The sequence below is a fragment of the Strix aluco genome, chromosome 9, assembly GCF_031877795.1.
Source record: "Strix aluco isolate bStrAlu1 chromosome 9, bStrAlu1.hap1, whole genome shotgun sequence".
NCBI lineage: Eukaryota > Metazoa > Chordata > Aves > Strigiformes > Strigidae > Strix > Strix aluco.
Window position 1 is genome coordinate 17500862 of NC_133939.1, and position 27075 is coordinate 17527936.

The 27075-nt window shown below is 41.5% G+C and overlaps 1 protein-coding gene across 12 annotated transcripts in view; it reads left to right on the forward strand.

The window, feature by feature from the left end:
- The first annotated feature begins 607 nt into the window (after window positions 1–607).
- LOC141927114 (putative cation-transporting ATPase 13A4) overlaps window positions 608–27075 on the forward strand; it is a 44095-nt gene continuing 17627 nt past the window's right edge. For 9 of the 12 annotated variants that reach the window (XR_012624301.1, XR_012624303.1, XR_012624302.1 and 6 more), the window contains exons 1-16: window positions 608–864; window positions 8618–8791; window positions 11553–11690; window positions 13897–13967; window positions 14076–14156; window positions 15023–15092; window positions 15897–16031; window positions 16446–16518; window positions 17169–17300; window positions 18531–18701; window positions 19132–19289; window positions 22341–22529; window positions 22843–22904; window positions 23631–23781; window positions 25602–25688; window positions 26370–26523. Coding sequence is in view for 9 of the 12 variants with exons in the window: in XM_074833944.1 (XP_074690045.1) it covers window positions 802–864; window positions 8618–8791; window positions 11553–11690; window positions 13897–13967; window positions 14076–14156; window positions 15023–15092; window positions 15897–16031; window positions 16446–16518; window positions 17169–17300; window positions 18531–18701; window positions 19132–19289; window positions 22341–22529; window positions 22843–22904; window positions 23631–23781; window positions 25602–25688; window positions 26370–26523 (1909 nt within the window). In the remaining 3 variants the exon portion in view is untranslated. Of the gene's footprint in view, window positions 865–7215; window positions 7277–8617; window positions 8792–11552; window positions 11691–13896; window positions 13968–14075; window positions 14157–15022; window positions 15093–15896; window positions 16032–16445; window positions 16519–17168; window positions 17301–18530; window positions 18702–19131; window positions 19290–22340; window positions 22530–22842; window positions 22905–23630; window positions 23782–25601; window positions 25689–26369; window positions 26524–27075 lie in introns of those variants that run through there. The other 3 variants (XM_074833948.1, XM_074833946.1, XM_074833952.1) reach the window with 3 other exon arrangements.

A 27075-nucleotide genomic window follows, 5' to 3' on the forward strand; every position in this document is an offset into this window, starting at 1 on the left:
CCTCAGTGCTGTTTTTATGACAGCTTCCTTTTGGCCCCAATTTGAAGGTCAGAGACATTTGCATCCAGCTCACTGACATCAGTGAGGAACTCCAGTTTCCCCCAGGAGTGAGTAAATAACCTCAGTGATGTTTCCCAAAGCTGTATGGTGAGGTCAGAAGACATTCTGTGATGATATTCTTAATAATGAATAAAAATACTGGTCACACATCCTACATGGCTGGATCCTGACATGCAGTCTGTGCATAAATCCACCAGCACAAATTTGGGCCCCTGTTTACAATGCCAGAGCTTGAATTTTTCTCCAAGGCATATGTGGGGATCACAGCTGGACACTTAGTTCAGGCTGGTTGCTAAGAGTGTTAACAACAGCAATGCCTATTTTCCTTCTTATTTGGACACACTCCTGGTCTCAGTGATTCTGTAATCTCTTGACGAAAAATATTCCCCTCTTTCCCTCCCCTGAAAGTTACATGCCAACAGCACTTGCTTGCACCTATCAGAGTTATGACCCGGAATCATATTGTGTCAAACACTTGTGAGATCTAACTTTTTCTTTCTTGCAATGTCTTTGAGTGGATTTTGCATGTACCCTTGCAGTCGCAAAACTCACAGAATGAAGGGAGGAGGGATGAATGTTACCTGCTAACCCCACAGAGAGGGAGGAGCTCCATTCTTCAAACATCAGCAGAGTTATAAGGAAGGTGTGTACTTAGAGCACTTCCTCAATGTGGAAGTTCAGGCACACAACGCTGAAGACCTGTCCTCAGGGTGCTCTAGAACGTCTCCAGAGGATCATTTCATGGGGGAGAATCCTGCCAAGAACCATTATGCACAGCTTAACCAGGGAGAAGAGAATGAGATGGTGAGTCATATCTCTGTCTAGGTCTTTCTCAACTAGAAGCAGCAGATGGCACATATTCTGCAATAAAATGCTACAGTCTGTAATTTAGTTATGGATGGTGGGGGTGTTCCAATAGCAGAAACATACAGTTAGAAAGGAATATAATTTTTTTTAGCAGAAAGACAATAAAGCTGTATGTGTCCACTGGATTTAATTGGTTATCCCCTCCAACAAGGGATGGCTCAACAGATTATTGATGTGGCATTATAAATCTAGGTGGAGGTGGTCTTGAGGGATGGGCCAGAGTGGTGTTCCTAACCATTTGACAGCTGAATGTCTAGGGTCACCTCCAGTTAGATGAGGATTGGGAACCTTGGCTTTCTCTGGAACATAAAACCATGTGTTATGTTTGCATAAATTATTAGCAAATGCAGTCTGTTGAACTGGCAACCCTATTCCAGCCTGAGCGCCTGTATAAAGCTGGATTTTTAAATACAGAACTACCATATTTCTTTCCAGAGTTTTCCAGGGAGGAGTATGCATTCTGTAACATATGGAAATAAGTCCTACATTTACATGAAATATCTGATCTGCATGGTACTTCTCTTAAATAGTAAGCACGATTGTAGTAACTTCAGTGCTTCTTAGCTTCTTCGGCATTACTGCGTGTTATGGATCAGCTATTCGTCACATATGCATTCTGTCCGTCTTAACAGATTCTGCTGGAGATGTCAGACCCATGATGCAGCTGTGCAGCAACAATTGTCATGCATGTCTGGTAAATGAAGTGCTTCTCAAAATTCCTGTGCTGCAGAGGCACTGTAGCTCTGCTATGAGTGTGTGTAGGATTTCTGGGTGTACAACAGCCTCAGCAAAGCTCATGAGACACAGTCACTTACAAGCTGACATGACTGTTCACTTCCAGGAATCTTGGAGGAATCTTCAAAATCTACTCACTGAGAATTCTGGTTTAGTGAAAAAGATACCAGATTGTGGAAAAACATGGACATTTGTTATCCTGAGATACAAATGTAGATTTTCAGTTAGCTCTCTGCTGTCCAGGGTAGGGGAGATGTCATATTTTGCATAACGTAAACCTGGGTAATCTGGGATGTGCTGGAGAATGCAGCACAGAGTCATCTGGCAGCATGAACTGAGCACTGCAGAAGTGCAAGGCACTGGCTCTGAGGGTGGGGACTAATTAGCTCAGTGCAATGCAGAACCCAACTGGCTCTGCCGCCGAGTTACTAAACCTGCTCGCAGCGCCCCGCTCCTGGCTCTAGCCCTGGTGCTGATGTGCCACTGCTCCCCAGCTCCAAACGGCTGCTGGGTTTGTGTCTGTGCTCCACCCTGCCGCTGTCCTTCTAGGACCATAAACACCCTGTCATTCTCACCCACTGCTGGCACTGTCACTAGCAATGCCAGAATTGAGCCTGAGTTAATTAGGTTTAAGTGGACTGTCTGATGCTGTGTAGAGCCATGCTATTGCACCCTGCAGGTCCAGTTCCAGCTGTGCACTACTGGGACACCCAAGCTGTGCTCACATGGAGCCAGCTATCCCAGTAATGTTGTTTCTCACCAGTATCATACTAAGCACATGTGCTGTCAGTCCAGTGCTCGGGGATCTGCACTGTGAATCTGAGGTTTTCCATGCACGGTTGGTGTGTGTGCACAGTGTTGAGTCAATCCGCGCTGTGAATCCAGGGTGTCTAGCAGTTGCCATGCTCTCTGTGCCTGAAACGAACATGAGCAGTGCTCATTCACCTGGGGTTCCCAAATGAAAATCACAGAAAAAAGTTTGATAGTTGAGTAGTAGGTGCAATTAAAACCATAATCAAATTGTGTTAGATTTGGCAGGTATGTGTCTTTGTTACATACGTGTAAGAGATAGAGAGAAAAAAGTGCAGTATGAGAGAAAGGAAGATATCTGTGAAGGTGTCTGAGGTACTGTAAGAGGACGAGTTAAAAATGTGTATAGAAAGAGAGAACAGCTAGTGTGCATATTTATGTGAAAGAGAAAACAAAAGTAATATGTACATGAGATAAGTTGTGAAGAAAGAGACAAAGGTTGTGTTTAAGCAGAGGAGAGAAGGAAAGTACATGGGGTAAAAGAGAATTATATGCAGACATTCTTTCTTTGTTAAAATTGTATATTTTAAATTATTGGCAGCCACAGCAAATGGAACCGACACACAATGTCTCAGTGACCCTGCAACAATTTTTTAAATTTCTAACCTATGAAAAATATTTTTTGACATTATTTTTAACAGTCAGTTTAATCCACCTGACAAAATTATTAACAAGCAGTTCTTGACTCCTCAAATGAGATCATAGCACTTGGTGTAATAATCTAACAGCTGATATTGTGCAGGTGCCTGTTCTTCCAGAGTGAAATAGTTCAAGTAGTTCTGAGAGCATGCGAGTAGTTCATTTGGACTCTGGACATGCAATGCTTTCCTGTGTTGAACAAGGTGTACATTTTGCTGAGGAAAGTTGGGGAGCTCTATCGAGAAGAAATACTTCTAAGTTTTCTTCAGTGTTTCCGTTTCTTGGTACAGCTGAGATGCTAGATAGTCCTGTATTTGAGAGTAATCACTCTGACTTAGGAAATCTACCCTATATATCCTTGTGTACATCTTTGGGATTACTTTACGTGTCTGGAGCACATTTGCTTGAACGAGACTTCATTCTGCTGGTACCCAGCTAAAACTTAGCAATGGGTATTCGGAGCATGAGATACTACCTCTCTCTCTTCATAACCATTGGTAGTACTGGAAAGATCTCAGTAGTGTGAGAGTCCTCTGGAGAGAGCAGCTTGCCTCAGAGAGGGCTAATAGGTGTGGTGACAGGAAAGGATTTATTTTTGGAATTAGCTGCTTGTTATTTTTTTTTTCCTTCCCTTCAGAAAGATCTACTTGAAGGTGTTTTTAAGAAGAAGTAATTGTTGGTGGAATAGGAAGAGGGAGGAAAAATGCAGCCTTATACCCTCTGCCAATTTCATGCTCCTCTCTGTACAGCTTGGGACTAATCATTCCCTTTGCACATACCCTAAAGTGCATAGCGTAAGTCTTGCGGTGCAAAAGATAGTGATGGACTTTGACAGGCTGCTACTTCAGGAGGGATTTACCAGAAGCCTGTCTTAAGCAGGTGTTCCCTAGTTGCGTATGTCTAAAGGAAGGGGACAGCTGCAGTCAGCTGGTGAACCCCAGTTTGCTGCTGCATATTGGCAGCTGTCTGCCTCCTTTGGGATGCCTAAATTCTGAAGGGAATCTTATCCAGGAATTTTATATACTCTGAGTTTGAAAAATTTAACTCTTAAAATTAAGATAGAATCTGAAAGGCATAACCTTGTTCCTAATGGAACGATAGTGAATGTTGCTACTGGCTTGAGAGGGAACAGAAACAAACCTCTGATGAAACAGGTTCTGGTTGGTAAGAATGAGATTCAGTTATTAAATTCCTTGTGAATCTTAACCAGTCTTTCAAGTCTAATCCTATTATCTGTTGTTATAGCAACAGATTGTTTGTAATAGGGTACTTGGTGATTGGGTTCCCAGAAATATGATAGTTCACAACCACTGTTTAGGCTCCTTGCTGGTAGCTACAGACCTTGTTTTCACCAAAGAAAAGGGTGGCTGAGCTTGTTTGACTTTTGCATTTAAATTCTGCTGTGCAGATGACCTGGCAGTTACAAGCAATTTTTCTTTTAAACATAAGTAACAAAGACTTGCTGAACACTAAAGTGGTAAGCCCTTGAATGCTGGCTTTGTATGATTGTAAAAGCAACTAAGAATCTTTCTTGGAATAAGCACATTTTCTGCCAACTGAGCAGGTCTGGCAGCTTTTTCTGTCCAATAATCCATAGCCCCTCCCCAGACCCTTCACTCACAAATTAAACCATTTTGTTTTAGTCACTCTTCTGACTGTTGGGAGTCTCAAGAGAAAGGGAATGTTAACAGATAAGGAAACAAAGTTTTACAGTACAGTACAATTTATTAAAAATTATCTACAGAGATTAGATGAGCCCTGCATACCAGCCTCTTTTGTAGATAGCACTACCTCCTGTGAGATAAAGAAAAGCCCTTTGGAGTCTTACAGATAGCTAATCTTAGCTTTGTTTTCCACCATCTCTTAGTCTGGTGCCCTCAAGAACCCAGGTTATTTGGCTGTGTGATGTTATATATGCCAGATGCACACACTGAGCCCTAAAAACCTGTTCTCACAATAGAAAAGTTGTCAAGGTGCAAATCTGTATTCGTCAGACCCATCTTCAAGGAAACATGTCTGCATCAGCACAGCCTCTTTGTGCAATGAAATACAACCCAGCAAAAGTTGTTCTCTTTTCTTTAACAACATAAAACCAACCTGACAGACATGTTCTTACTGGTGACATCAACACCAGGATTTCTGCCAGCCCTGAAAGTATTGTTTGCTATAGTGGACATGCATTTGCTTGGAGATCTTTGTAGTATAGGCCTAGGGAATCCTGAATAAGATTGAAGAATTTCCAAACCCTAATTACTGTAAGGCATTCACGTGGCTAGATAAACCTGCTGAGAAACCTGCATCATGTGTGTGCCTGTTTCCCCCTTCTTCATGCACTTGTGGTTACCTCTGTTGTGGGTCTAATAATCACCTTTGTTTTTTGAGAAGATAATGGTTTTGAGAATTCTTCTAAAGAATTCCACTGTTAACTTATTTGACAAGTGAGAAGTGTTTGTACTAATACCTTTTCTGTTTCAACAAGGAGTTATTTACATACTAAATATTTTTTTATGGATGCAGCATTCATTGCTATAGTCCTTCCAGCTGAAGGCTCAGGGTCAGGAAAAACACTTCAACCCAACAGAACATTTTATTCTGAAGTTAAGTATTGAAAGGTTCCAGCCCAGGGAATTTTGGCACAAGCTACGTTTGGAGCTCAGCCTGTTTCCCTGCCTAGATTTACTTCTGAATTATGTGGCCCAGGTAACCTGCTCCAGACATTTCCAAACCATGGGAAATGCTTTGCTTTGGCTTTACATTCCTGCAGGGACATCCAGATTCAAAAGAGCTGTTAACATCTGATGTTTATTCTTTCCCAGCTTACTCCTTGTAGAGCTCCTGAACACCTACATTCTGAAATGTCACATTCATCAAGACACAAACCAACGAACCTGAACCAACACCTGTGTTCATAGGGCAGAATGTGCTCTGGGTCAGAACAGCTCAAGGGTGTCTATCTCAGGAAAGTCCCTTGTGAGAAGCACCAAGATCCAGCAGACAGCACAGTGGATATCTTAAGAGCATGCTTTTTTTTCCAATTTGAGCTGTTTTCCTTGTCTTCCTCTCTCCTAGTTTTCAAGGTGAGGAATACTGATGCATGCTTGGTTTTGGAAAGCAGTCTTGAGATCTAAGGAATCAAACCATTCTTTGAGAGGAAACTATTCTGGAAAACAAAGGCCTAGAAACATATGCAGGCATAGGAAGACTCAGATACATATTTTGATCTACAGGTCCATGGTTTCCTAGGCAGAGAAAGACAGAGTTTGCTCTGTGGTTATGTTGTCGTATCAGGCTTGGGGAATCATTCAGCATTTCAGCAGAGAAGAACACTGCCAACAGAAGATGATCCCAAATGACTGCCAATCACATGCCAAGTGCCCACCCTCTCCCTTCTTAATTGCATTAACTACAGTCTTATTGACTTCTCAGACTTTGGGTGTAAGGCACAAAAGCTGGAAATTAAAGGAATGATTCACGGGCAGAGGCAAGATGCACACGGTAGCAATCTCATTCTTTCCCACCCTGATATTCACACCCATCCCAATTTGAAAATATTATTCCAGTTATTCCAGGTCCAGCCATTTACTGGAGGAAGTCTGAAGGCATGTTCTTTTAACAGTTCTTCCCTTAGGCATCTCTGTCTCCTTGGGAGTTCCTTTGCCTTGCTGACAAGCTGTAATGTCTGGATCCAAACATCTGGATCATGCTAGTAAGCCATTGCTGTGAACAGTAAGTTCACATCGTTCTATGTACTATTCTGTTGGTGCTGACACTAATTTTGTAATCTTTTTGTTAAGGATGCAGCTGGACAGAGGTGAATGGAGAGCCCTCTACCTGTTTATAGGAGCATGTGAATATTAATAGCACATGACTGCTAACACCAACTACCTTCTAGCAACCTTCCCTATCTGCTGTCCTCCATGAGCTTCCTTCTATCTGCTGCAGAGTTGCCTTATTCGCTTGGGCTGCTCAGAGATTATAGAAGCCTTTGAAAATGCTGAGTGTGTGCAGCTCAAGGTGGTATAACCAGGTCCTGTGCAATGCAGGCCACTTCCCTGTGTAGTTTATCATACTTTTTCCCCACAGTTGCCAATTTCTTCCCTTTAGAAACCCCATGGAGATTACCTAGGAAGATAGAGTCTGTCTTCTGGAGAATGACATAGAGCAGGTAGGCTGAGGCAGCATGTGGAACCACTGGGTAGGGCCTGCGTTTCACATAACAAGCAAAGACACCAGCACAGAACCAGGAATTATGCATTACTCATCCTTCCAATTACATTGTCTTTTCTTCTCACCTTATGAATGGATCTTGCAATATCTGTGGCTGCGGATATCTGATCTTCAGAAGCAGATTGCACAAATGCTGCAGATATACTAGGAAGAAAGAGATTGAGGAATCTTAACCCTTATGTTAGCAAATTCTCCTGGGCATCCAATGTAATTGCAGCCATGCAATCTCCCATCTTAGATCAAGGCTGGGTCTCCTCTATAAATTCACTGTATACATTTCATTTCACCTTTACCAAGTCCCTGCTAGCACTACCGAGGGGGAATTTGGCTGTGGTACCAAGACCTGGCAGCTTTTAAACTGTAATGCTGAAAGTCATCCCTTTGAAGTTTTGGGCAAGTCACCTTGCCTCACTGTAACAATTTCCCCAGCTTTAAAAATGGAATAATAATACCTACTCCTACAGCTACAGTGAGTAGCTTCCTTTGGCCCTCTGAACATCTAAAGCATTCTGCACTTGTTAGTTGTTCTTACTAACAGTTATTATTATTTTGGGATGTTAGGACAATGGCACATTGGCAAGGTCCAAAATCCCATACTGGAGCTATGAAGGAAGATGGTGACAGCCCTGCAAAGGCTGTGTGTGTGCTGAGTTGTGCAAGGCAGCTCCAGCTGGTGCAGCCACACGGTGGCATTTGGCACCATGCAGAGACACTAGCTGAGTCTCTAAAGTGTAGGTGCATTAATGCAGACTCACTGCTATGGCAGGACAGCAGTAGTGCCTCTGGTTCTGAAGGAGGCACTGTCCCAGCTGCTGCAGTGTGTCTGCACCACTCTCCATCCCCTAGCGCAGATGTACACAAGTTCTTCAGCTGCCTCACCCAGAGACCTTAAAAAGCTGACCAGGCAAATCTGTGTTCCTGACCTGGGGCCTAAAGGTTAGGGTCTCTGTATTTTGATACCATTCCAGCCCACGCACATGCATAACAGTGTCTCATGCTGAGTTTCACAACTACATAAATCTATTTTAAAGGTTTGGTCAGACTACAGCAATCCAGATTTTGTGAAGGTGGATGAAAACTGCTGTGGAACATGCAAAATTTTTTTCTGGTCATGTTTAGGACACGTAAAGAAGCCAAATACAAGTTCTATGACATGTTTTTTCACAGTCCCATACCAAAAAGTACCTATGGGAGGGCAGTGGATGATAAGAAAGTGTAGTATTTCAGGTGTTTCTTTAAGAGAAATAGTAATGATTTTTCCCTTGTATTTGCTGTACAGGAGATTTTTGGCTACAAAACCCACAGCTGCCGAAAGGCCTTGTGCATTGCTGGATACATCTTGTCCTGTGGGGCTCTGCTGCTGCTGTTTTACTGGAAGCCAGAGTGGGATGTGTGGGCAAACTGCATCCGCTGCAGCTTGGAAGAAGCAGATGTTGTTCTGCTTAGAACAACAGTAGGTGCCTACTTTAATCTTTAAATTAGTCCCTAGTATGTAGTTAATTGAAAGATGAGTTAATTGGAAAGAATCTAGTTAGCTGAAATGTCTCACACAGCTGATTTCCTGTAATAATCTTATGCTTAACATCATTGATCTGAAGAACTCTCAAATATTCCACAAATTATGTGTAAGATGATGATTGGAATGAAGGGTAACTGCTGATCAGACCACAAGCTGAAAGAAATTGGGGTGAAAAACCCAGTAATATCTGTGGTTTCAAGACTGTGTTATTTGCTCTCAATCCTTTCTCCTCCCTTCCATAATCCCTGTGCTTTTTACATTGCAAATCTGTGCTCCATATTCTAAAGCATCTGTTTGATTGGCAGTGTCCAGCACATCCTTTTTCCCTCACTTTGCTGTCCTGAGGAAGCTGCCCCTCTCTGTCAAAATTTAGCCAGTGGGCCAAAGCAAAGATTTGTCTAGATCCATCCCCAGCAGTGTCCAACAGTGCATGGTGAGGGATCAGTATAAGCAAGAAGACAAGCTTAGACTGCTTTCTTCTTTGTATGTTTCTATTTTCCATCAGCCCTTCCCCATGTCCAGTAAGCCTGCAATCCTGCAGTTAATGCTTTCACGGCTGTTAAGTTTTGCTAGTAGTTTCCTAATACAGATTTCTATCTGTTGAGGACTGTACTGAACCTCTGCAACATACACAAATCCTGATTTTTGGATTTCATGGAAGCTACTGCAACACTAAAAGAAGCAAACTGAGACTTGGCTCTGAATCCCAGCTGAGCCTGAATACTTCAGGAGCTGGCAGGGTTGGTTTACTTCCAGAAGTTTGATTTGTTCTGCTTCAAAGATTCCTGAACAATGGCGTTTGCAAAACGTGCAATTGCAAAATGGATCACTCACTACTACTGTATTTGAGCTGCCTTCTTAAATGAGCAGAGCAGCATGCAGTTAAAATCTTGGGTTTTGAAAATCACAGATCTGCCTATTGAATATTCTATATTGAAACAATCTGCATCCTAATAGGCTGGGGATATGTTGTTTTGAGTTTTTTTAATAAAGAAGCATATTAGGTTTAATCTCCCTTTTTAGTCTTTAGTTCAGTTTGCATTTTTAATTACCTATTCTTGTGTTTCATTTTAAATGGATTTGCCATGCCAAACACTTTTCAGATAAACAAGTTTTTAAATGATCTTTTATGTAATTAAACAAGAATTGAATCATATTGTACATTCTTGTTATCAGGAAGCTCTCTCAAAGAATGCTCTGGGCATTTGACTATTTCAGATTTCCTTTGTGGTTCTTTGTATTAAAATGGCAGTTTTGTTTTTTCCCTACATTCTGATTATGTCAGTTCTCAAATGTGATGGCTGTTGCTAATGAGGATACAAGTAATCCCATCAGCTTGATCCTTGGAATTCTCTTTGCTTCACATAAAACCTTCATTCATAATTCATCATCATCTCTGCAATTGCAATATAAGAGTCTGTTAACTCACTTTTTTTATTGAATTTTGACTCACTTTAGTTCAAATAATGAGCACCTGTGTTATTCACTGCTTCCCATCTCAATCTGCATCCCAACATCTACTAATTCTGAAATTTAAATTAAAGATAAATACCAGAAAATAAATGTTACTCTACTCAAAATACCAGTTTAAGAAGAAAAGTGCAGAAATAAATAATCATAGAATCATAGAATGGTTTGGGTTGGAAGGGACGTTAAAGATCATCTAGTTCCAGCCTCCCTGCCATGGGGCAGGGACACCTTCCACTAGATCAGATTGCTCAAAGCCCCGTCCAACCTGGCCTTGAACACTGCCAGGGAGGGGACAGCCACAACTTCTCTGGGTAACCTGTTCCAAATATAAGATATTAAATATATATATATAAATAATATATATATAGATATAATATATGTAACAAATATAAACATTATTAAAGTTCTTTTTTGAACCCTTGAATTATTCAAAATGACTCATATTTGGTACAGAATCTTTTTTTTCTGTTGTCATTTCCAAATGAAGTTTAATAACTGTGCTTTCGGAACCTGGCTGGCTGAGGTAATCAACTTTTTCCATCTGCCAAACTGCTCGCACATTGAATATGATATATAAGTCAGTCTCATAGTTGGCTTTAATGCATGTGGTTCAGTGTTCGGGACTGAAACTTGACATGTGGGTACTTATTACAGAGGTTGCTCTAATTTCTAAGACTGTACTACCAACACTAGTTATTAGGCAGTTCCGATGTTGAACTTATTTTATAAAAAATAGCAAGATCATGAACTCAGTTTGTGGGTCTAAGGTACCATAAGAGAGTCATGGTGCTAACACACTTGTTCCAATGCAGTGTTAACACAGGAATGACTGTGAAAAGGTATTGGCACTAAACATGCATTTTGCAATACAGAGCTATGTTCCTTTTGATCTTCCCTTTACAGTATGGTCACTGCATCTCAGATTGTCCTGTACTGTTTGCCTATCCTAGATCATGACCTGGGTGTTCACATTCCATTCCTTATCAGCCAATCATCAGACCTGTGGTCAGTGAATTATTTACATTTTGACAGGACCATGGTTCTGCTCCCATTCTGCTGATTTATCTATCAGTCACAGGTGCTGGGAGGCCCCTGTTGGTTAGTTCTTTAAAAAAGCTGGAACAATGCTCTGGAAAGGTCTACTGTAATCATTCACTCCAAGTTGATAGTGGGTTTGGTCTGATTCTGAGGGAAATTGTGACAGTGCTCTTTTATATTAATTTAGGATGAATTTCGGATTTATTCTCGTAAGAATGTGTCATGGATCTCTGTGTCTGCACTTATCAAAAGTAGATCGGATTATCCAGCCACTGCTGAGGAAGACTCAGTCTTCAGCAAAGCCATAATGAAGCCAAGTTTGCAAGTAAGTAAAGTATTCCGTGCTGCAAATCTCAGCCATGCTTCATGGACTGGAAGCGAGCTGTGAAACATATCCAGCTAAGAAACTTGCAGCTTGATGAACACAGTGAGCTGTGGAAAAACAAGCTAGAGATTTTGGAGAACTGTACTCACCTCTGTAAAAATCCTCTCTTACTCCGAGGTGAGTTATGAAAAAAGAATCCTCATTACTCCTGAGAGAAGACCTATATTATAAGTAGGAGAGCTTCAAGACACTGGAGTTGGCAGTGAAGAATCAGAATTCAAAGTCAAAACCTCATTCCTGCCATAGGAATCAAGGAATTTAGGGGTGGCTGTGTGGCTGAAGGGAAGCCATGAGGAACCAAACATCACAGCTCCCACAAGTAACATGAAAACATGGATGAGTGCAGCTTGAGGGGGAATAGAACAGAAAAGTGCCTAGGCAGAGCTGCATCAGTATTTCCAGAAATGTTTCATCAAGGAGGGTCTGAAACACATTTTGCTTTCTTACCTTTGTATGCACTAACTTGTGCTTTAAAGTACATTTGCTGGAATCAGGTCTTGCACTGTTGACTATTCCTGCAGAAATGTATCCTGGTCTCTTCTCGTTCCATAGCTTTGAGATCCCAGTGAGACACTGGGGAGAAGGTAGAAAATGAATTGATCCAAGCAGGTCCCTTATGAGTTGAGTAAATATAATTGCCTCCATTTTAGAACAAGTACCAGACAGTTCAGTTATATGTCTTGCTTAGCATGACACGTTAAATTGGTGTGAGCAATAGGAATGCAATGGTACATTTGCTAATATATGGCTCTTGATTATAGATACTAGATCACTGCACTGGGGAACCCATAAAAGAGCTATTTTCCCTTCCAGGAAATAGATTTCTAACTTGTTAGCATCTATTTTTATACCTACAGCAATTTTTAGTAGATATTTTCATTATAAACCTACCTGTAGCTGAGCAAAGCTGTTGCTATTACTGCTGTTTTGTGTGGGCATATATTAATGTACATAAGAAAGTTTACTGCCAGCTAGTTTAATCAACTGGCACAGTATGAAAGTGAAGACTGGTTTGTAACATTCTTCAGAGGATCGAATTAGTAACATGAAAAAAGCCCAATATATCCTCAAATAATAGGCCCTTTGAACACCACTTTCGTATCAGTCAAAACATCTAGATAGAAAAGAACAGATTTCAAAGCAGCAAAGAGCAAACAGTTTAATCCTTCACTAGCAATTCAAAAGCCCCTACTTATAAGCCAATTATAAAACCTTTTTGCCATTTAAGCTACCTAAGTCCACAGAGTAATGTGTCGTGCCCAAGAGCTGTCCAAAGACCTGTTCTGGCAGCAAGTTGAGTCACTCATCTCCCACTCCAGTTTTTAGCATTGCAAATATTGCAGCTCCTATTGCATGAAATCCTAACTACAGACCTCTTGTTAGGTTAATGACTGGTTATAGCTCCAGTGTGTGAGTTGAGTATAGATTTCATTGGCCTATAACAATGCTTATTGCACTCGGTAGGGAGAGTCCTCTAGAGCTGATTTCTTTATTACTTACGTGTATAGGTGTATAGCCTTGCCTTCTTCCAGCTGATATGAAGCACCATTATCTCTAATAGGCTTCGTTATTGTTGCGCAGGACAGGACAGACTCCTTTTGCAAGTTATAAATGGCAGCGTGTGTTCCTAATGGATAACTGCTCTGCAAGGGCTTAGCATTAGCAGTGACTCAGGAAGTGTCCTGGGGTGGCCTTTCTTGTCTGTTAGCATATCTGTTCAGCTGAAGGTTTGCACCAGGCCTGCAGACTGCTCAAAGTCAGACAGAAGGTAAGGGAATTGTTGACTGAATACAGGCTTTAACAACTGCCTGCGTACCCACCACTGCATCCGTGATCTCTTCCCTTCGTTCTGTGAAATGAAAGTGAGGACTGTATTCCTTACTTCACAAAATGGGGAGAGAAGAATGCTGCTTTGTACTTGCTTGACCTAAAGATCTGTTAAGCTTACTGAAACCTGCACTGAGGTGGGGATTTCACTCTATAACATAACTAGAGAGTTAGTATATGCAATCCTATCTTCTCTCACTCCCTGCCCCGCATATAATTTGCTTTATTTATGCTTGACCCCTAGCTGAGATCTGTGAGCAGACCTGGGAGTACTTTTTTTTGCTGTGTTGCATATAGTTGTCCCTGTTTTGTTTTGCAGGTAAAAAGTATCCAAGTACAAAAAATCCGCTATGTCTGGAATATCTATGCAAAACAGTTCCAGAAAGTTGGGTGAGTTCAATGTGTGAGTTCAATGTGAGACTGGTTGCACAAGTCTCTGAGGAAGTCAAGCTTCTTTGTGAATAATGCCCTAAGGAAAACACTCCCTTTATATTTTAGAGCCCTAGAAGACCACCACACTTGCTCAGCTATACATGCCAAATTTGGTTCTGGTCTCACCTGCAATGAACAGAACGTCAGGTACACATTTTAAAACACAAGTACTCAACATATGGGTTTCAGAGAGATGTAAATTCACTGCTGTTAGTGCACTTTCCTTGAGGTTCTTGTGTATCCAGTAATACGCACATAATTTTAGATAAAATGGCCATGCATGAAAAGTTGAATGAAAAGGGCTAGAGAATGTTGTGTATTCCTTGTAAAAGTTTTTGAAATGTCTCGGTATTCATCACTGTTATTGCTCTCAATCAGGAAATAGCTATGTTCTGTAACTAACTCTAAGCAGTTCTTATTTAAGACAAAGTCTCCATGAGATGGTGTAGATAAGTTGTGTGTGTGTTTCTTCAGTGGAGCTCCATGTAGTTGTATTGAACTTCTAAATCAATTAGTGCTGGTCTTTGAATTTATTCTCACAAACTACTGTATCATTTGGCAATTTACAGAATAGGTATTCCTGAAACTGCTAAATAAAGAAATGATCTTCAGTTGATTGAATACTGAAAATCCAGCTCCTAACCTTAGATCATGTTGACTCTTACATTCAAATCACCCTTAAGTTTATGCAAAATTATTTGTGTTTAGATCATTTAGTTTTAGGTGCAAGATTCCTTTGTTTATGGTGCTTCAAAGAAATTCTCGTGTGATGGAAATGTTTGTCTAAAAGGCTGTGTTACACCTCTTGTCTAAGTAGATTTTACTGGTAGTCATCTTTTCTGACATAAGCACTGTAGGGGCATTTAATTTTTTATGTTTTCTTGGAGAAAGATCCTCACAGCCTTTAAACTGGGATTGATAAAAGCTCTTAGGACTATAGAAAGCTGCAGCTTCCTGAGTGAGCTACATTGTCACTGTTTTAGCTGTAAGTGATGTATCTTTATCCCATACAGGAGAGTCATATGTGGGCCAAACACTATTGATGTTCCAGTGATTCCTATATGGAAACTACTCATCAAAGAGGTTAAGCATTTCTATTGCTTTTATTCTAGGCTACTTGGGGAGACAGAATGTGCATATAGAATATAATGGATTTTGTGTCTTAATTAGCTACCCAGTACTCACTCATCAAGCACAGTCCTTTTTCAAATCCTGTTTAAAGCTGTTCCGTGAAATCTCCATAAATTCATTTATTCTCCATCCCTGTGCCTGTATGGCTGGTTGGTATTTGTATGTATCAGTGTCCTGGGAGCTCATTCAATTGGCCTTACAAGGGACAGTGTATGTTTACAAGCTGCACTGGAAATCAAACCTTCCCAGCAAAGGCTGTGTTTTAATCAGTAGAGATTAAGTGAACAGCAGTAGCTGGTTTATGCCTACAGATGCAGAGAGATCCAGCGAGCTCATGACTCTGGGCACAGCACCATGTAAAGCACCAGTATCTTTTTCAGACAGGAACTGGCTGTATGTGGCCTAAACAGAGTGTTTGTGAAGATAACACCTATGGTATGTGAGCTCCATCCTCATGGCACAACCTCTCACCTTTGTTACATTTCTTGTAAAGAAGCAAGCAAAACAAGGCTTGGGCTGAGCCATTCACATCCCAAATAACATCCTATTGGTCCAGATTATTTAGCCCTTCTGTCAGATGGAGATGGCCCAATCTGATTAGACTGAAGCCACTGCTAACAAAATTAGAAAGGGGGTTGGGAGGCACAACACTTAATAGCTTTTATTCCAGCCCATTTCTAACAGGGTGGACTGGCTGGGTATACTGGAGCCATTTAAATGTGGCCAGCTCTTGAGTATTGCTCTCTCTCCAAACAGGTCTTAAATCCATTTTACGTGTTCCAGCTGTTCAGTGTGTGTCTGTGGTTTGCTGAAGATTACATGGAGTATGCCACTGCCATCATAGTCATGTCTCTCCTCTCAATTTTTTTGACTGTATATGATCTTAGACAGGTGAGACACCTCACCTTTTTCCACAAGGAGGATTTATTTCTAATGTCTGGGAGAGGCCAGGATGTTACAACATGCACATGTATAGTGCTGTGAGAGTTACTCAGAGGTTTAGTCTCGTGACATTGTGTAGTAGCAGGTGCTGTCCTCCTAGTCATTATAATCTCTGTGTGGTTCTCTACCCACATCCTCCTTCCCCATTCCAGTGCTTCGCTTTGTAACCTTTTGTTACACCTTCTCCATAATTAGGGTGGGGAATTTCTTTCTCTGTATGATTGTATAGTTCCTGGCAGGGCCAGACCCCAGTTCATGAGGGCTCTCATAACCGCAAATAACAAAAGGGAATAATTGTTAGTGGATGAATTGCATCATGTAAGTAAGATGTAACACTTTTGTGTGTTCTCCTTTAATTTATAGCAATCGGTTAAACTGCACAGACTGGTTGAGTCTCATAACAACATCATGGTCACTGTCTGCAGAAATAAGGAAGGTGACTCCTGTACACTTCTTTCTTCAATGTGTTTAATTTCTATAGCAATTTGTATCAAACCCAAGAATGTATGGTATCAAATTCCTTCTAGAGCAGTTTTGTCTTCTGTCTCTCAGCTTGATTAACTGGCTTCTGCAAATTGGGTTAATTTGACCTAGAATTACGTTGTGGCACATCAGTCATATTCATAACTCTTTGAGCACAGCCTTAGTAAAAATTTATCAGGAAAACTATGTCATTTTTCTTAAAGCAGTGCTGACAGCCAACCACATAGTCATGAAATGGCTGTGAGTCTACCTAATTGCTCCATGCAAAGTCTGTTCATTGCCATGGTATTTCAAGCACAATCCAAAAAGACAGAGTCAAACTAAGAAATGTAGATGCAAGCTTCTTCAGTTAGGTCAGTGTATTGGAACAATAACCATTGGTTGGGCTCCTGGGGAGATAAGAAGGAATTCTACAGTTTGAACTGATGCCTAGGCTTTTCTAAATATTGGAGTTTGTATTGTTAGGTCCTACTTATGGTCCTTTGTTTATCAGTCATTATAAAGAAGTAACAATATATATTCAGAAGATAGTTCCTTGTATTTTTTCCTCTTACCACAGGGAAATATATGTAGCACAAAGTTTGCGTTACATGTCACCTACAGGTTTCCAAGAGCTGGAATCACACCATCTTGTTCCTGGTGATATGCTGGTTTTGAAAGAGGGCAAAACCCTTTTGCCTTGTGATGCCATCCTGATCAGCGGGCAGTGCATTGTAAATGAAAGCATGCTGACAGGTACAGCTTATCCCTCCCAGATTTACCATCAAAACATCATGATAGCCCTGTGGCTTCAGCCAGTGACAGAATATAGTGTTATCATTTATCACCCTTATTATGAGATAGTCCATAGCTAGCCTAGAAGGGCATTCTTTCAGGTGTTTGTTGTATTAAAGGCTGAACTGTAGTTAGCTCCAGCTTATCTAAATAGACAAGATGGACTTTAGGAAGAGCAGTTCATTCTTTTCTTCCTTTCTGGGGTGTAGAATTTAGGAAGGGATCCTCTGATTAGAAAGGAAAGAATTGACAGTGAAGAGGAGTGAGCAGGACAGAAGAAACAGTAGATATGGAGCAAAGCTGTTCCCACAGAGGGCCCACAGCCAGCTCAGGCTGTAGGGGTTTCTCTCAGTCACTCTGAATGTCTCATCACTCTGAATGTCTCATCACTCATCGCTGCAACATCTCCAGCCTGCTGGAGTGTCTGTCTAGCCCTCCAGACACTTAGCTCCATGTTCCTGTGATAGCAGTGGAGGACACACCAGGTGGGAGAGTTCACTGCAAAGCAGGATTTTTGGTGCAGGAGGTGTTCGTAGTTCTATTTCTTGTCTTTAAATTTGGTCTCGATCTGAATTGAACTGAAACCCAGTTCTAAAACTTCATGTAAATGAGAAATTCCAGAAACCCCTTTAAGTTAGAAAGCTTCACCTGTCAGAAAATATTTCTTCTGCTTCACCTTAGTGTCTGCTCTGACATAAATAGGATATTTGTCGGCTGTCAAGCATTGAGCTAAAGTCTCTCCTTTTTACTAGGAAGAGGAAATGGGGAATGTCATGTTTAATCTGCCCAAGGGAATAGTATAGTGACCTGCACGTGAAGTTCAAACTAGGTAGTCAACTTGTGGCCATCAAGTGGAGTCATGCAACACCAGTTCAGGTCTCTTTTCAAGTCTGTATATCTACAGCCAGAGTTTGGAGCCCTTGGACTGCTTTCAGTTCTCAGAGTTAAACGAAGCTGTTGTACTGATGCAAAGGAGAGCTCTTCTCTTGCAGAGAGTCTGCTTGCAAGGCTTCAAACTCTTATTCACTCTGATGATTTCACAATATAAAAGTAGCATTTCTCTAAACTGGTTTCTCTAGTAAATACCTTTAATTTATCATCTAGATGTGTAGATACTGTACTTATTTGAAAGTCAGCAGGCTGATTTTAAGGTGTACTGCAGTTTACCTCATCTGAGCTAATCTTCCCTAGGGGAAAGTATTCCAGTAACAAAGACTCACTTACCCCAAGCTGATAACTTCAAGCCCTGGAGAATGCACTGTGCAGAGGATTACAAAAAACACATCCTATTCTGTGGAACGGAGGTCATGCAGACCAAGGCAGATGACAGAGGAGTAGTGAAAGCTGTGGTGCTGCGGACTGGTCAGTCAACACTTCAGTTTACTTTTCATTTCATGCTTTTTCTTACTGGAACAGTCTGATTTAATGTGCCTAGTCACATTAAGTTGAAGGCATTAACCCAAATTCACAACAGTCTGATGAAGAATCGATATCCTGGACTGGGCTAAGCTATTATGCATTGTTTCTGTTTGCTTGGCATAACTTTTACAAAAAGCACTAGCATGTGATTACAAAGAGGAATTTTGCTTTGCTTCTGAGACATTGCAAAAATCCTCCTCCTTAAGACAAAAATAACTTCTGTATTCCACAGAGTAGGTCGCATACACTGAAATGAAAGGTCTGGGCTTTCTTAAATTACAGAAATTATGAGTAATTTTAAAGCCCTCAATTCTTTTTAAGAGAACTTCTGTAAATGTTTTCCCCTTGGAATGATTTTAGTTTGTCTTTCCAGGTTTCAGTACAGCCAAAGGGGATCTGGTGAGGTCCATTCTCTACCCTAAACCCATGAACTTCAAGCTGTACAGAGATGCCCTCCGGTTCCTGATGTGCCTCATAGCATTTGCAGCCATTGGAATGATCTACACAGTGTGTGTGTTTGCAATTAATGGGGTGAGTTAGTAAATGCAGGAGAAATGGTCACACCTAGTTTCAACAGACTTGACACTTGAGTGGCTTCATATACATTTATATATAAAAATATGGTCCTTGTCACTCTCCTTTTTGCCTTATTATATGAGGCCATTTTACAGTGTAATTGAATTTGTGACAGTACACAAGCTCTCATACATTCAATTCCAAGGTGCTAAAACCCACTGTTTCCCAGCAGTCATTTCTTCTGAGGTCTTAGCAAATCCTGTGCAAGCACTGCATAGCTTATCAGCAGCCTTCTGTATGCTGACTGCCCCTGTTTGTATGTTGCCTGTGCTGTGCTTGTTGATACATGTAATTACCGATGCATATAATTAGCATAATGCTTTCTAGAGCTCTGAAAATGGGAGATTCCAAGTGTTTAGCACTCTGCAAGTAGTTTTTCCAGAGTTTTTGTGGCACTTTTTGTACATTCCTAGAAAAATCACAAGTGAGTCGTGGGTTAAATGGGACATGGACTGATGTGTCATTGTGAAAAGGCAGCTTTCCAAAAACTTCAGTTTAGGTCAAAGACCCATCTATCCCTGTCCATTGTCTCTGAGAGTAACTGGCATCAAATGCTTACGGAAACTGGTTAGGAAGTAGTGCAAGTGTAGAACAATTTTTCCCTGATATAGTCTTCTAACTTCTTGAAGAGAAAGGTTTAACTGTTCAGTAAGCTGTCTTTTGTATCTAGGTCATCTGTAATAGCCACTGAAAATCTCCCAGAGTGTGGTTTAATGTATCTCTGAATTCATTTATTCCTTGGACTTGACAGCATCTGTGGCAATGATTCCCACAGTTTCATTATGTACTGCATAAAAATGTTCTTAAAGCTGCTGTCTAAATCAGTGAAGGCACTGCAGGCTTTTGTTTTAGAGAAGTAACAAAGAGCTGCTTTCTGTTGGATGTTTCCTGTACTATTCATGATTTAGAGATCATTTGCCACCCTTTCAGCCACCTTTCTTTCATGTTACAAAGCCCTGAACAGTACAGGTGTAAACACAGATCCCTGAAATTTACTGATGTTACAAAGAACTCCCTGTTTTCTTCTGCCTTTTTTTCATATATTTGTAGTCATTTGGTGGCAGGGGTGGGGGTGGAAGGGAGATAACCTTCACTTAGTTATCACTCAGTTTAATATCCTTGAGAGCTCTTGGGAAATAACTTTTGCAAAGCCAACTATCCTGTATCAGTTGAGTCACCCACATCTCCACTGTTTTTTTTCCAGAGTTCTCCAGGAAGTTTATGGGGTATTAATTCCCTCTGTGAAGATTGTATTAGCTCTTCTCTAATGTGCCATATACATCAAGGGTCAATGAATTCTGTATTATAATTTTAATCAAGTTTCTCAATGTAGAACTAAGACTTACTGTGTCAGGAAGCAGTAAGTGCCAGCTGTTCACTAGGGGAAGGCAAGCCAGGAGTTGAGGGTGACAAGAGCACAGGTAGTGCCCTCACTGACCAGGGCACAGTCACACGGTATCTGAACATGACGGGGAGAGCTGGGTGCTGGAAACAGCCAATCAGTAGTCCCAGGCAAGACAAAGTAGTAAATAATCCGGGCAGACCAGTCAGAAGCAGAAGGAGATGAGGACAAGAGACAAGGCTGCAACACATGTCTAAAGGTATCCATCGAGGAGGCAATGCTGGGGGCAGGTACACCTACAACATGGCTCAGACAGGGACTGAAGGCTCAGGCCTGAGCCTAAATGGAGCTCCTGAACCCATGAGCAGAGGGTGTGGGTGGACCCTGATTGCTTTAGAACTTCTTCAGAAACTTTGAAGAAATCATTTCATGCCTTGGTAATTATCTGCCAATGTAAGTCCAAGTCCTGAATTGCAGGGTTGACTCTGCAATTCTCCTTTTGAATCATTTTTCTCCTTTGGGATAATCTACAATCAGTTGGCTCAGAAAATTAATTCCCCTCAGGATATCAAAGAAAGTGTGTTTAAGAACATATCCTGGTGTCTGCTTTGCAATTTTTCCTTTTTTTTTTTGTTTAACTTCCCCCTTGTAATATGTAAAATACACGCTGATGTTATCACAGCAGCTGAAACTGTCTTGTCAGACCGGTGTAAGATTCAGTCACATGATATACTAAATGCTTTCTCTTCTGTGAGTGTGTTTATCTCATGGTGGTAAGTGCTTTATTCTATCATAGATACAAAATATTATCAAACTGTTGCCTTCTGTGGTCTGAAACAATATCAATGAAGGGAGAATTAGAACATCAAATGCAACATGATTTATGGTCAAAGTCCCTAGCTCAGAAGCAGTAATAATAGAACTCTATGATGGTTTGTAGATCCTTCTGAACTGCAAATTGACTTTAATTTGCAGTGTCTCAGTTCTGGGACCCCAATTTGAAATGCATTCAATCCTTTAGCAGTGATATCAACTGCCAAGAATAACAGTGCCAACATTCAGCATACTGGCAGTCAGTTTTACAGCAACTTCTAAGCTCCCAAATTAGAGACTGCTTTTAGAAATGTAACTTTTACTTCCATGTTCCTTCCTGCAGGTAAAAGCAATTTCCTTTCACAACTCCTAGAACATAAGGTCAGAAGAAATCATTAGCTCATGCATTCTGCCCTCCTTTCCAGCACCATCCCATGTCTCACTTGTCACCCTAACGTGGAGTCCAGAGCTATGCCTGTAGGCAGTTGGGTGAATGCCCATATAAATGGCAGATTCTTGTGTGCTGTGTCATGGGAAACTGGGCTTGACTGAGGGTGTAATAACCTATCTGGCATGTTTGAACTCATGTGCTTTGGAGGAGACTGTGAGCTCTACCTGGCAGGTTTGTGGCATAGAGAATGAAGAAAGGCCTGGAGGCTGCTCATTAGCAGTGGTGTAGCCTTAAAGCCTTTGGTTAAATAAAAGCAATTAATTTATTAGAGAGATGAATACGGACTGTGGGCAGAAAACAGCAGTGGAGGGGAGGAGGGATGAAGAGCTCTACACTCAGATGATCCAAGCAGCACTCCTTGCCATCCTCTTGCTGATAACTGCCTTTGTTTTTATGTCAGGAGGAGGCAGGAGAAGTGGTGAAGAAGGCTTTGGATGTTATCACTATTGCTGTCCCCCCAGCTCTGCCAGCTGCCTTGACAACAGGGATCATTTATACCCAGCGGAGGCTGAAGAAAAAGGGCATCTTCTGCATCAGCCCACAGAGGATCAACATGTGTGGACAGCTAAACCTCATCTGCTTTGACAAAGTAACTGCTATGTGGTGGTTACTCTCTTACTAGTCATGGGAACCATGCTGGGGGTGGGAGAGTATGGGTTTTGATCAAGCATTTCCGTTGTATTTTAGAAACACACTGACCAGCCTTGCATACTTTTGTGTTGTCTGAACAGACACTGTTGTGAATTGTTGTTTTTCTTGGAATCTAGGAATTGACTGGTAGCACTTTTGCTCTGTACTGTGCTGGCATTTTCTGGACAGTAACCTCTTAAAATAAGTCTTGCTTTTTATTCCTCTTGGAGCTCTCATGTGGGAAGTTAATTTAAATGTACATTTTAACTTAGACTGGCACCTTAACAGAAGATGGCCTGGATCTTTGGGGCTTGCTGCCCTCTGAAAGAAACTGGTAAGGCTCCTTGACACACCAGTGGCATTTAAATTTGGTGGGATAGTGACTGGAGTCTCCTCCTAGACGTACGAACAAATTTGAAAGACAATGTCAAACAGCAGTTTGATTTTCTCCATGTTTAGATTTCCAATATTATTTCTATAGTCTCTGGAAAATGAGTTGTTTGCCTCATCCCAGGGGTCCTGCTCCACATGAAAAGATGCAGCCACTGTTGTCAGCGTTTGGCACAGCATGCCCAGGCAGGGTAGTCTGCAGCAGACATGCTAGGTTAGATCTCAAAGCTGCAGCAGTGCCCCGACCCTTTATTACAGGAAGTCACTGTTACCCATGAGATTGTCACTCATTTCCTTCAGTGCCCATGTTTTTACCCATTTACATTTCCAGAAATGTGCATGCACAAAGATGCTCAAACTTATATAAGCCTCACAGCTCAAGAGTCCTTGCACAAACCTCAAGGAATGTATTTTATAATAATGTGTTCCTCTGTCCATCCCAGTGGACTCCTTAACTATGCAGAATACACCTGTTCCGAGCATGTGTATCCCAGACTTTAACAGGTGCATGAGAAATAGCTCATGGGAGAGGACAAGTCCTGAGAAACATGCTTGTGGTCTGACCACGGGATAGGATTTTAACAGCCCCCGACTTAAGATTTTTTTTTCTCTTAGTCATACGTTGTTTGGAGTTTTCTGATGGTAATTTTTATGTTCTCTTTTGTGTTAGCTTCCAGGACATTCACAGCTTCCCTTCGGACCGCAGCCTCCCTTGGGGCCCAGTGTTCAGAGCAATGGTGGTTTGTCATTCACTAATTGTTTGGGAGGGCAAGATCCAAGGAGACCCACTGGATGTGAAAATGTTTGAGGCCACTAACTGGGTAAAGCTGTGCTTTGTTGTTATGGAAATAGTGATAGGGAGTTTTGGTGTTCTTGCAAAGGAGAAATGTCCCAAGCCCTCCCATACAAATAGCCACTTCCCACATAGAAGTAAAACAGCTAAAACCCAGAAGAGTTACCACACAATCAGGCTTTTGGAGAAATGTTCCTGGTTTTGCCTTGAGCTTTCACCTAGAGGCACTTTGAGTACTTAGCTCATTTGACTGGAAGTCAAATCAAACAAACCCCACTGGGGTATCAACTCTGACTGTGGCTGCTGCCAGATAACAGGAAGTCCCGGATGTGATTTATACACAGATTAAGAATTACAGAGCATGTAAAAGACTTCTGCCAGCTTTGAACTAGATACAAGATTTTGACATTTGTCAGAGCTCTGTCAGTGTGGAGATATTTCTACCATCTTCAGGTTTGAAATCCCATGCCCCTGTGAAAGCACTCTGCTTGCAGTCTCTGTCCCACTACCCACAAATAGCCATCAGTGTTGCTGTTTACTCTCTGATGAGTTGAGGAGGGAAATGAGCATTTATGAAAATGAAAAGGCTGCAAATCTGAGGTGGATAAGAGGAAAACAGCCCATAATTACCTGGTGGAAGGTATAGCTACAAGACATTGCTGATGCAGGATAAGAGATTCAGGGCAGTGGGTGACAGCATCTGTACTTAACTGTTTTGTATCTGCAAAATATGTAAACCAGCCAAGTTTCAAGGAATAAACTGTCCAGTAATGACAGGAGTTAGAGGGTGTTTTTCCCCAGGGGGACCACCTTGCCATCTCAGCCTGAGTCAGACACCCATCAAAGTTGTAAATTAAACAGGAATAATCCTGTTAAATAGTTTGTGCGAAACAGGAATAACCGTATGCCCTTTGACACCATAAAATATTTTTGTTCCTCACAGTCATGTTGTGATGATTAAAAAGTCCAGCTGATCTGTGGAATACATCAAGAACAAAAAGCGGTGCTTTCTACATTAATACAAACTCTTATTTATTATTTTCCCATTGGATTTATGTTATATCTAAATATTTTTGCATATTTAAGTGGGTTGTAATTAATGAAGGATTTATTGTCAGTGAGAGGACATAATCTATTTGCTGTGTAAGAGTACAGCAGTATCTTAGTGAAGCTGGTGAAGCTCTGGATTTGATTGCCAAAGGAGGCAGTGAGTTTTCCATTACTGGAGCTTTTTGGTGTGAGATCAGGCAGACCCCCCATCAAGAATGAGTAAGATGCCTTGTGTGTGAGCCGGCACAAGCAGGACACAGGAACAACCACAAAACCATGGGTGAAATGCAAAGAGTAAATTTATTCTCGTTACCTCATGACCTGGGGGATCTCCACAGCAGCACCCAGGCAGAGGCACGCAAGTGGGGATGCAGGCACCGCGGAGCTTGGTCCTTGCTAGCCAGAAAGAGGAGAACAAAGAAAAGATCTTGAACCTGTATATATCAGGGATTTTCACAGGCGTAGTTTTCCACTGTGCTTTGATCTTTCCCACAGCAGGGAAGAAATCTCAAGGATGTTCGACAGGATGACTCTGAGTCTCCCACAGGCCTGTGTTATCTAAGCACAGACATTCTACCCATAAAGCACACAAAGCTAAACAACAATTAATGAGATATATGTGATTTTTGGCACCCCAGCTGCAAGTCACTTGAGTGTGTTTACAGTCCTCCTTGCCAATCTTACATTGTATTCCCACACCTTGTTTTGAGGGAAGGAAAAGCTCTAAATGATTCCTTGAAGTTCCTTTCAGCTCTACTGGTGCTGTGATCTGAAAGATTTTTGTCTTTGAATATACAGGTGATAGATGATTCCAGTGGACACCAGATTGAAGGTCAAGGATCCACACATGCCACAGTTGTTAGACCTGGGCCTAAGGCCAGCAGGGTAAGCCATCTGCAAGATCCACATTCATGATCAAGTTAAACTGTCAGTGTAAGAGTTACCTTTCAGTAGAGAAATGCTTGGTTGTCCTAGCCCAAGATGGCTCTTCCACACTTTGTCTTTCTTGTGCTGCCTGCACAGAGAGTGCCTTGCTCTTTCTGATTAATAAGAGATGCTTGAGGGAGCTTTCTGCTCACACCAGAAGCAGGGGATGACAGATTGTCTAGCTCAGGAATTTGCCTGTCCTGGTGGTTCGAGAATCAATCCAAACTCAGCTGAGTGGTGAAGATCTCTAAAAGCATTTGGGACTTCAGTGGAGTCTGGTAGCTGATGTCAGACATCATTGGTGACATACACCAAAGAGGGCACTGGCATACATTTTCCCTTTGCAAGACCAGTGTAAGACCTAGCAGAGTCTTGTTAAAGAAGCAGGACTAGCAAGTTCCTTTTGGTAAATTACATCTAATAGTCTGCTAAAACTGTCAGTGAACTTTGCTTACTGCTTAAGCTAAATATTTTTGTACAAATTTCACCTCCCCTTTATATACCAGTCCTTTCTGTTCCACTGTGACAAATCAGCCCATTATACATGTTCTTACCATGGCACAAAGAACAGACCTAGAGTCCTTTGGCCTGTGTTTAAAATCCTTGCTGCAGTATCTAATCCACTTGCTCTTCTCCTAGGCCCCAGTGAAAGGAGTTATCATTATACATCAGTTTCCATTTTCTTCAGCCTTGCAAAGAATGTCTGTCATTGCTCAGGAAATTGATGGGGAACAACAGGTCTTCACAAAAGGGGCTCCAGAAATTATAGCCATGCTATGTAGACCAGAAACAGGTAACTAACATTTATAAATGCTTCCTAAAAACACATACATGTAAGTGACTTTTGATGGTGCAGTGAAGTGGAAGGTCCAAATGAGATTTCTGGGTCTAAGACCTTTTACTTCAGCCTGAAAAGTTAGAGTCTCTCTGTTGTGCTCCAAGTCTAAGGCTAAGCTCTCATACAGCCCTTCTCAGCAAAGACAGACTGCTAAGAGATAAAAGCAAGTACCAACTCTTGTACAAGGTGTACAGTCTCTGCCAGAATAGATATTTGGAAAAGTTGTCTACTGGTCCAGTATACACCAAAAAAAGTTCTTTTTTCTCCAAGCCTTGGGAGGGCTGATAGAAGAGCGCAGCTCCTTCATGACTCACTGGAGGAAGGTAAGTCTTTGCCAGCATAGTTTAGGATCCTAAGTGCAAAGTGACAGAGGAGAGGCAATGATTTTCTTATTGAGCAAAGTTCAGTTCAGAAGCTTTCCTTGATGTCCTTGGCCTATTGGTAGACTCTAGGTGTGCCTGCCCTCTGGGATGGGAACCTTCCCTGCTCCAAGGCTTCCTTGTATTA